This window comes from Pieris rapae, chromosome 13 (assembly GCF_905147795.1).
Source record: "Pieris rapae chromosome 13, ilPieRapa1.1, whole genome shotgun sequence".
NCBI lineage: Eukaryota > Metazoa > Arthropoda > Insecta > Lepidoptera > Pieridae > Pieris > Pieris rapae.
In genome coordinates this window covers 6,534,684-6,546,265 of record NC_059521.1, presented here as the reverse complement: position 1 = coordinate 6,546,265, position 11,582 = coordinate 6,534,684, and the positions used below count along the sequence as shown (strand labels likewise).

At 32.2% G+C, this 11,582-nt stretch overlaps 1 protein-coding gene across 1 annotated transcript; it reads left to right on the top strand.

Annotated features, from left to right (window-relative positions):
- The first annotated feature begins 1,783 nt into the window (after positions 1-1,783).
- Positions 1,784-11,472, top strand: LOC111004228. Its single transcript, XM_022275152.2, has 9 exons — positions 1,784-1,924; positions 3,300-3,435; positions 6,309-6,413; positions 6,916-7,051; positions 7,847-7,926; positions 8,590-8,799; positions 9,288-9,501; positions 10,424-10,509; positions 11,246-11,472. The coding sequence occupies exons 1-9, from the start codon at positions 1,832-1,834 to the stop codon at positions 11,446-11,448; spliced, it is 1,263 nt and encodes a 420-aa protein (XP_022130844.2). The 5' UTR covers positions 1,784-1,831; the 3' UTR covers positions 11,449-11,472.
- The last annotated feature ends 110 nt before the right edge of the window (positions 11,473-11,582 follow it).

Here is an 11,582-nt window from a genome sequence, read left to right as displayed (position 1 = left end):
TATCATAAAATTAATTTATCATTTTATCTCGAAGACATGTGTGCACAAGAATCTTCCATAATACACAGATTACACAACATAGTAAATAAGTGTACATGTTATCACTGATAACACTAAGATGTTGATAGCTAGCAAATTGGGTAACTGATTATTAATACTGGCAAGTACTAATTTTTCCGTACATGTCCTAAAGCTAAACCAAAATGTTTAATTACCGTTAGTTCAACCAATTTCTAATATGCTAAATAATTTTATTCGCTTAAGTGGCCTCGACCGATTCGTGTGAAATTGAAAGAAATAAGAACATACTAACATTAAGGAAGTGGAATCAAGATAAGATACATACAAATTAACAAACAAAAAAGGAAAGTAGGTCACAGGCAATAGTTCTTAAAGTAAATATAAAATATTTTTTTGATCTAATATTTATCATATTTGTATCTAAATGAGAAAAAAGTTAAATTGTGCAAAGAGAAATAAATACGTTGATGCACAGCTGCGACTGAGAACAGTTTTGGGAATTACGCGCTTAAGAACTACCTCTCCGCGGTGCGACTTTCATGTGGTGCAGAGTTATGTGGGACTCGCTACTGTAAAAAATAAATCAGTGGCGCTAGAACCTCTTTAGATCTTGGCCTCAGATTTCTGTATCTGATTCATGATCATTTTTAAATCTAATAGGCGAGTAAGTGATCTGTCTCCAGTGACACTGCGAGCAAATGTTAAATGCGCACATAGAAAGAAAGTCCATTGGTGCACAGCCGGGGATCGAACCTACGACCTCAGGTGCGTGAGTCGGACGCTGAAGCCACTAGGCAAACAGTGCTCTACTATGCATACCCATTAAAACCCCATGGCGCCACCAGCAATCGCCTTAGGACTCGGTAAAGCGTAGCCATGTCCGGCGCATCCAGCCAAACGATCAGCCGAACTAACTACATCTGCCCTACACCTGTAACTGAACTGATTAATCTCATATGTTTTGCAGGTTATAATTTTTAAAAGGATGCTTTTTATTTACATAATACAGTAATGATGGTACAATTGTGTTGCTGGCGTCTGTAACAGAAAATGTTTCTACATTTATTAACATTATTTTGATATATTTGTTAGTGTTTGTGTACATTAACTGTTAGTTAAGCAATAATTAATTAGTGCTTAAGGTTAATTTTTAATAAATAAATAAATCGTTAGTTAGTAACGACTGGTGGTTTTATTGTCGTTTTCCTGAAAATACAATAAAACCACCATTCGCGAGCCCTCTGGCATTGAGAGTGTCCATGGTTGGCGGTATCACTTATCATCAGGTGAGCCTCCTGCCAGTTTGCCCCCTGTTCTATAAAAAAAAATACTTAGGCAAAAGGTAGGAAGAACTTAGAGAAGCGTTATAAAATAATTATTTATTTGTTCAACCAGATAATCGTAAGAGCATGTGGTTTTTAATATAATGATCCCAATATTGTCCTGAGTATTATATTAGTAAAGCTTATACTAATATAATAATAAGACTTAATATATTTCACGCTTTCAAATATCATAAAATTAAAATGGGCTGCCGTGTAATGCAATGACCCATGAACAGGCAATCTAGCTTTTTTTTATTACCATTAGTCTACTATTTTATTTCAGTAACGTTAAATGTAATTGTGTATTTGGCTTAGAATAAGTTAGAAAAAGTTATACCTTACCATAAATATTGCATATGTTATAATATATTTCCTCAGAGGTGTATAATAATTTCCGCAACAAGTATTAGATAGTCATTTATCATTGATTATCATTGATAACACATTGATATTTGTAATCAGTGACTAACAATTAATGAACCAAGATGGCTGAAAAACATATTGTGTTATTCTTTTGTTTTGTGACAAATTTTCTTATTGTTCAATCTGACGTGTTATGTGAATGGGGATTTTGTACAGTAAGTACTTAAACTGTATATTATTGTTATTCATAGGTTTTTATGTATATAATCCCCTATACAACATAACAAACTAATATAAGCCAAGTAACACTAACAAATGTCAAAAGGTATATTATTCATAATTTAAATAATAATAATCGTAATTTATCAACTCTAGACTACAAAGATCCAATTTGTTTAGTAATGGACTTAAAAACTAATTTAAGTAGCTTGATAACAAAAACTGTCAGAGCTGACAAATATACCCTCATAGCTTGCGACTGAGTACAGTGATAGTTATGCGGATACACGATACAGAAGCTGTTCTATTCCGACGTATCACCCCAGGCATCAGTAGAAGCGTGGGGTGATAAGAAGCCATCAGTAAAGATTCCCGAGGCAGAAGCGAGGTCTCAACAGTATGTAGACTATTGTATTGAACGAACAAATAATGCGGTGAAGTATCCCATGAACGAATGCTGCTAGTATTACTTCTGGTACAGATAAACTACGCCAAGGAAGTGAAATTAATGGCATAGTATGGTGGTTACAGTTCCTGATATAAGCAAGCCTTCAAGATTAAAGAGAAAGACATTCATCTTCAGTAAAGGTGAACTGCTAATTTCTATCTGTCAATCAATGACTATATATGCAGCTGCAAACCAATGGTTATGACACGGGCTTGATACATAGATATGTATAAAACAGAATGCGAAGTGATGGCCGCCTTCGTTTTATTGTGATTGGTCATAAAGGACGATTAAAAATGTATCAGATTTCGTCATAGTTCGTGATGTCTGCTTTCATAATTTCATCACAAGCTTCTTTAAAATTGTGACAGTTGAGCATGATTAAGTAGTAAAAAGTACTTTAGTCAATAATATTGTACATATTATATATATAAAAACTAATATTTTTATTTTATATACCTTATATTCAAATATACTCATAAAATACATGTGTTATGAAAATTTAGAGTTGGTTAGTCATTTACATACATGACTAACTAAAGTATTTTGCAAATTTTTTTTAAAATAGTATCTAAATTTTCTCGCTAAGTGAATGTAATTCTATGAGAAATAAAGTATCTTGGAACCGAAGTACTTTGAAGTATTAAAAAACGTCCATTAACAAAAATCTATTGGCGCTATCCAAGCTTGGTTTATAAATTCTAAAGTATATTTTATCTGTGAACTTTCTAAATGTGTATACATCTTTAATAATTGTTGGGTGTAATATATAATTTGACTTAGCAAATGTAGTTAATAAATTTGCATTTTTATTATTTACATTTTCTGAACATCTATCCAGTAAAGAAAATGTCCTGTTAGAACAGCTTTATGTCGACACCGTTGGTTTTTAAGTAATTGTAACTGTTTAAAATACATTACAGGAACATCTTAAAAAAGAGACGAATAAATGTAGAGTGACTCCACCGGATTGCGGATATAACAACGCAACACATTCCGGGCTAACACTGCCATCTCCTACAGTTTGTAACTGCTGTGAATTTTGTCTACCTCTATACGGTAACGATGTTTTATAATCGATACCTCCTAAGTATAATGAGTCAACTGACATTTTAGTAATTTTACAGGAGAGCCATTTTAAGGCAAATAGTTTATATTTTTGTGAAATCAAACTAATTCAGAATAAATTTAATGTTTTTATAATAAAGATTGAAAGCTCTTCCTTTGGTATAACATGAGTTTGCTGATTTTTGTTCTTAAATGCTATTTTATGTACATGACTTAGTATACACGGGCGGGACTCAATAGTAAAATGGTTTAACTACCAGTTATATTCATGTACGTTGTACATCAAAATCTATAGTTTACACCAACATATTATGGAATATGATTATCATTTAATTATTATCATCTTACTTTTGGTTAGTTTCGGGGTTTTTCGTCTCACTTAATAATAAAATATTGAAATTACATCACTTGACTCATTATACTAGGAAAGTAATTAGCTATGTTAGAATTTTAAACCTCAACGTATACTGGACTAATATAATTAATCGAGGCTTTTTAATTACTAATTTTATTTCTAATACCTTACGAAATTAATAAAAGCTAGGAAGAAGTAGACTCATTAACAAAAACAACGCATTTTTAAGAATTATAATGTATTTTTAGTTATTCAATTTTTAACCTTTTTGTTAATATTATTTAGCCTTACTAAATGCTATAAGTTTAACAATGCAACTAAAACAAATTATCAATGTAGTATCATTAAAGTTTCATAAAAAGTAACAAACATCAATAAAAATAATAGGAACTAAAAACTTACGTTAAACAATATTATTAAAAATAATATAAATGTATAACAAAAATATATAAAAAGTTTAGGACGCTCAAAGGATAGCTTTGAACCTTATGGTTTATCAAAATAAATGAAAATTTTAAAGATTTAACGTATAAAAAATCAGTCTGAATCACTGTCATCTGCTCCATTAGAGTTTTTTGAAATCAAATTATTAAAAAAAAAATGATACTCCTTAGGAATCACCAGTGTCTTACAAAGATCCATCAAGTGTTTGTACTTATTTTGGTAAATAGGAATGGATGGAATGATAAGCTAAAGAAATATTATCTATGTTAAAATTCAACTCTCTTCGATTTGGTGTAGCTTTAGGTTTTTTTACACAATCTATCTACTTGTAAGAATCATCTTGGTAACTCGTTTTATAAAATGTCCTAAATGGATTTTCTGCTTTAACAACTACTTTTCCGTGACTTTGTTTCAAGGCATTTTAGATCCATCATTAGTAGTTGTCCAGTTGTTTATAAGTCCTTACTTTGATTTAAAGTCTTTTATTAAATCCTGAGACACTTCAATAACTTTGTATGGTTTTTCGTCGGATATAGCAAATCTAAAAGCTGTATACCATTGATAAGGCGTATAAAGCATTTTATCTTTTGTCTGTCTTTCAATTACAGCATGTATACTCTCGCCTTCATTTTGAGTGTGACCCACTATTAGAAAGCGATGGCTAATATATATGTATACAGAACTTCGAACTAGCTAACAGATACATTAAGAAAACAATCCTATTTCTATATTGGCTTCCACGGTTGTCTGACCGAAACCGGTAATCTTTGACACCTTCACCCACCGTATCTTCTATAAACTTAAAAACACATATAGAAATGTCATTTGCACATCTCTTTGCTTTCTGTTGATGCCATGAAAAACAATAACCTTATCGAGATCCCAGACTGAATATCGTGAGAAGATAAGTTTCCGTTTATAATAAAAAGTACTAACGTTCCCGTGAGGTACATTAAGACACTTTTGATGATCAAATGCTGCTGTATCTTTTGTTTTCTAGCTTTCTCTTTTTCCTTTAAATGCTCTTCATGCTTTTATTTATCTGTCTGGGTAACTTGCTTGTTATTTTCATAAATGTGACATTGTTCACAAACACCTTTTTTGGGTTTATGAAAACCTATATTGATATTTGTATTAACTGATATATCTCGATACTGTCTCACGGTAGTCGCTTTAGAAGACTTCCCAAGAACATAGTTTTGCAAACTGATATTTTTGTAGTCTCAATATTATCTCCTTGACTGCTTGGAAGAAACTTATGAAAGGAGCATATTAACTTAAGTTGCATGCGCCCTGGCTGTCATTCATCGTATACTGAGCCAAAATAAACTTGTATCAATGCGTCCCTTCTCACGCCCCGCGAACACTGATACAACGTTATTTGGATCAGTATACAATGTACGATTTTAACAGATGTTGAAATTGATTTAGGTAATCTATTATCTAATATCTCGGTAACTATAGTTCTTTTTAAAAAAAAATTAACACTAACGTGAAGATCATGGTTAATTATGTACGTTTATATAAAAAAAACCAAATACCTAAATTTGTTAGTTGACTCAGTATACTTAGGAGGTATCGAATATGACATTTCTTGATATACACAAATACACATATACAGATATGCATATGATTAGTGGAGAAGAGAGATGAATAGTAAAATATTTGTGCATAATTAAAAGAGTAACTTTTTAGTAAAACTGCGCGAATTGAAATAGTATGTATACAATTTTTGTGTAATGTTGACTGATTTTTATAAAATAATTATTAGCCATCCCAAACATTTTTTTATATTTATCTAATAAAATAAAATATAGTATATAGTAGTGTATACCTTTTATATGTAATTTTTATATACATATGTTTCCCGATGCAGATAGTGTCTATATAAAATACATTATAATAGAAATCTTCAACTTGAAATCCCAAACTTGGGACACTGGCTTATGAGTTAATTACTCAATTAGGCGAATCTATTTCTACAACAATTACTTATAGGAAAACAAAAATAGGTAAGGTTTTTCATGTAGTATATTATTTATCTATATATATTATCGATTTCCAGCTCGAGGTAATGAGTGTAGCTTGGGTGGCCCTGGAGATGGTATGACCATCGGTAGATGTGGACATGGACTCACTTGTGATGAAGTAACGAGGACGTGTGTCAGAAGTAAGAGTTTACAAATGGGAAATATTTGTCAATATATTCTCGAAACGATGATAGTTAAAGACCACTTATTTTTCTCGCATTATTTTTGTATCCTAGAATTTTATTTACCTTAATGTTTTATTCGTCGGCATGTTTTATGGGTCGGCAGTACACCAGCAGAGTTTCTATGTTCGCATTTAGCTCTCACACGTGAGAAAATCTCAATTAGACCCAAAAAGTAAGGCATACCGATGGCGTGTGTCAGGCATAAAGGCAGATCACCTATTTGCCTAATACAAAAAAAAAAGATTGATATAATGATATATAAAACTGACCCAGACCTAAGGTTTTTTACGAGATAAGCACGACATGTGAACATAGTCTTCTGATCGAGATTTGTCTCTAGAATGGAAATTGTCTAAGGCCTCAGCATTTCATGCTGTTTAGCGATTGCATCGGCAGGTCCCTTTTGAAAAAGCCGAGTAATTTGAGTTAGTTTCTCCTCATCCTTGTTGAATTTCAGTGAAAACAAAATGCCACGACGCTCAAGATGACTACGATGCACGGTTCGCAAGGGGCGAGGTTGGTGCCTTCGAGCGAAGACCCTATTGCGATGGAAAGGGCAAATATGCAGCGTTTGATTGTGTACCTACACAAACGTTAGTATTAGCTAATTGATCCCGTATAACCTCGACGTCCGCTATTCCACAACTGAGCGCTTTTTAAGGCACTTCCTGCCGCGCACCACAATCATGTGCTCACTGAAGTGTTTCCGAACCAATTTGATTTGATAAAAGGCTGGCATTTTGAGTGTCCACGGGCAGCGATATTACTTAATGTCATATAAGCCCGTTTGCCCCCATTTTTATATAAAAAAACACAATAACTAATTGAATGCGATATTATAATAAATAAATAACATATGGTTATAATGTTTTTCTAATGAACCTATTCAAATCCGAATAGCAATTAATTATTGTTACCTAACTGTATTTGGTATATACTTGTCTTTATTTTTTATTTTTATTTTTTATTTTATTGATAAAAAGCTTGCCAACGGATCTAATATTAAAAAAAACAAAACAACAATTTGGCAGAAAAATAAACTTAAGAAACTAAACAAAAATCGATTTCAATGTGTGAGGTGAGCAACTATGGATATCCAGACCAAGCTCGTTTATCAAAATGGATTTATCTGGATCTTAATCTGGATATCGGTGAACTTTGACCAAAACGCGATCTACGAAATGGTGGGACAAAAGGAATAATGGGATGCCTGGGGTATCAAGAGGGTACACGAAATATGAAATTAAACAGAAAGTTCGGGCAATCGACCTGGTTATTAAATATCTTGAATGCAAACGATATATCAATTAGTTTTCTGCGATTCTCCAATGAAAACATCTTAAAGTGCGCTACTTTATTCATTCGCCCTTACAATAACTATATTTCAGATGTTTCTGTCAGTCTGAAGAAGGTGAGCGTTTGTTTGGCGAAGTTCTATACACTGGATCCACACAAAATATGCCATGTCGTGAGTGTTCGATTTATTTATTTACTGCAGTATTTCCGAACCGATTCAACTTAGGGTTCAAGAATAGAGCGTAATAAATCTTAAAAGCCCGGCAACGCACTTGCGAGCAATGTAGCATTGACAAGTCACTTAACATCAGATGAACCTTATGCCCGCTTGCACCATGTTCTATAAAATTTATCATATTACTTGATTAAATCATTTTAACGTATCTTGTTAAAAAGTCTCTAACTTAATACTGTCTTTTGATTTCATAACTTTAGTGAAACAAATATTTTCTAGATATATATCTTAATTATAAAACACGTGTCATGTTGTTTGTCCGCGATGGACTCCTAAACTACCAAACCGATATCAATCATAATTGCACACCGTGTGCAGTTTGATCTAACTTAAAAGATAGGATAGCTTACATCTTAATTTATACTCGCAATATTATTTTATAGCAAATATTTGTTTATTATTTGAAACAATTCTAACAGATGCCGCTGTGTAAAAAGTACCAACGATTCATATAAAATATCTACCTTTCACATAAGTTCTCCTACCGTTTCCCTTAAATAGTTTACTAATATGTGATATAATAAAAACCTTAGCCAGACCAACGCTTGGCCGAGTCTGCTAGTAGTATATATAGTAAATAACATCCTTTTCAATTTTAAGGCTGTTCCAGATTCAATTATGAAATCAAGAAGACAATAGACAGAAACACCCCATACCCGGTGGCCGGGCCCAGATGTACCTCGGATGGAAATTTCAATCCTGTACAATGTTTAAATAACACTTGTCATTGTGTGAATAGGATACTTGGAGAGAGAATTGGTTCGGAGGAAATTAATTTGGATAATGAACCTATTACGAAACTAAGTTGTTGTAAGCATATTCAATTATAAGAACTAAATAATTGACGAATATTTTAAGCATTTCTTATGTTCATTTAGAAACAAACCTAATAATAATAAGCGTCTGAAAGCACTTGGTCTTACTGATTTATGAATTAGGCTATTAAGAGGAAATCCTATATAAAATTACTAACTTACTGGCTCTGAAATTCGGAAGCTTTATTTTAAGTAAGAACACGTATTTAAGAGAAAGTTTTTACGTAGTACATAACAAACATAATTTTTAATATTAAAAAAAATGTGTTCACTTAAGAAAAACTTAAACGAAGGAAGGCCGGGTTTAGGAAGAAATTACTATATAATTGTTAACACAGTGAGTTAATTTTCAAAACATGATGATGAATGAAAAACTGAAATTAATAATTAAAAAATATGGTTACTAAAATCTAACAATCGTACTATTGAATGTTTTTTATTTTATTCTAATAACACCTAACCATGACTTAAAAATTTCCACAGATGAGAAACATTTGGACTTGTTTCCTGATCTGTCAGAAGGTGACCCGCCTTATTCTACAATGTCGCCGTGTTACAAGACCATTGAGGAGAAAAAATCCATTGTAGAAGATGGTTCTAAAAGGGGATTTATAATGGACTTTTTTAATACATTTGACGATTTGGAATGTTTACCAGATGGCACTAGTGGAAGAATTGGGATGTTGGAAAATGGCAGGTAAACATGCATAAACATTTTAATTTTCAAAATTTAGACTTATTTTAAGATTGATAATGTGGTATGTTATAAAATAATAATATTATATTTTACTAGCTGGCTCCGCGAACTTCGTTTCTCCTTTATACCTAACCTACCTTTTGAGTACATATCAACATAGAACATTTTACTATGCTATCCCAGAGACTTCTATTTTCCAGAATAAAAACTATTTAGGTTTTTCTGTGATTTTTCCCTATTTAAACCTCAGAGTCCAAGTTATAAGTTTTCAACTAACGAATAAAAAATAGGGGTTGATCTTAGAGGCTAGATGAAATTTCAGAAATGTATATATTTTTGTATGTTATGTTTGTATGATAAAAAAATAAAACAAAAAGTTTTGTCTAAAAAAATTTTTTTTGGCGGACATGCCCTATAATTTAGGAGTTCAAAAAATTGATAGTAGCTGATTCTAAAATTTACTGAACATGTATAATTTCAAAAGAATCGGTCGAGCTGTTTCCGAGGGGTATGGGAACAAACATTGTGACACGAGAATTTTATATAGAGATATCCACTAGTGCTCCAACCTGTAACTGGTCTGTTTGTATCCGTTGATCATTTTTAATTCATACCAGTACAAAACTAAAGACCTTAACTATAACAGCATGCTTTTCCTGTAATTGGATGGCCAAGAAAATTGGCGAATGGCCATTCTGTTTGGTGGGATGTACAGCCAAATTTAATGCTTAGTCGAGATTCAAAAATGTATCCGCTTGCTTGCAATGTCTGAAATAGAAACAGATAATATGCTCAATTTGAATGTTTCACTAATATGTTATAAACATCAGGTCCTCTAGTGTTTCGGTGTTAGATATATGTAGTAGTTACTTACTACCGTGAATATATTTAATATTCATAACTAATTTAATTGCTGTTTCAGTAAAGTATGTATCAACGATCGCAACGAGCGTATTGGTGATTACATTGCTTATCCCAACACATCTGAATATGATAATATGGATTGTAGTAAGTACATTTAAAAATAACTCGGAATATTTTACGGTAGCTTGCAGTAAAATGACATTAAACTAGCACATTAGCCAAAATGAATGTTTTTTTTGTAAATCGTGTCATTAGGTACTAAAACCGGTTAAATAGCTAATCAAACAAAAATACATATAAGTTATCTCAGAGACGGATTAAGCCAACGCTTTCCGAGTCTAGGAAATAAATCAAAAACGTTACAAATATATTTTGTTTGGATTTGAAATCAGCAAATTCGAGATGGTAACACTATTAATACAGACTTATTTAAGCAATATTTAACAAAGATAGGACTTGAAAGGTAGATGTGCTATAGATGCTAGTTTAAATAATATATTAAGTAAGTTTAATAATAAGTAGATATATCGATTATAAATCATCAGAAAATGACGCTAAAAAGTTTGTTAAATCGTTAAGTAATCGAGTTTTAGATTGTTAAATGGAAGTGAGGCAAGATGGATTACACTAGGTACTTTGTAAATTAATATTTTTTTATTTCGGTTACGTTGGAGCGCGGCGCCCCCAAATTCACGGGGCCCGTAGCATTTGCTACTCTTACTACGTGGCTAATCGGGCACTGAGTGATCTGTTCCCTTACATTTATAACTTTAGGTGTAAGCATTGACATAAAATAAAAAATAAGTAGATAAATAGAAAACTAAAATAAATTTCATTAGTTTCGTTACTGTCGAATTAATGTAATAATAATCTTTTTCAGAATGTGCATTAACCCTATCGCTGATGAGTTTTTCTGGATCACGACCAATTTGCTGCAAAAACGGTAATTTCAGACAAATCCAATGTTATCGTGGACGTTGTCGATGTGTGGATTCCAACGGGCGGCAAATTGGCAAAGACGAACAGAATGTTCGCAATTTGAAGTGTTTTTCGGAACTTGGAACAAACTGGCAACATTGTTAGAAAACAAATATAAATTCGATAATTTGTCTTTATTTTATTTATAATCTATGTGAAGGATTTAAGGTGCCTATTTTGAGGGAGTATTCTCGACCTGTCTAACTGACTAGTCAGCCCGAAAGCCCCGGTGGCTACTG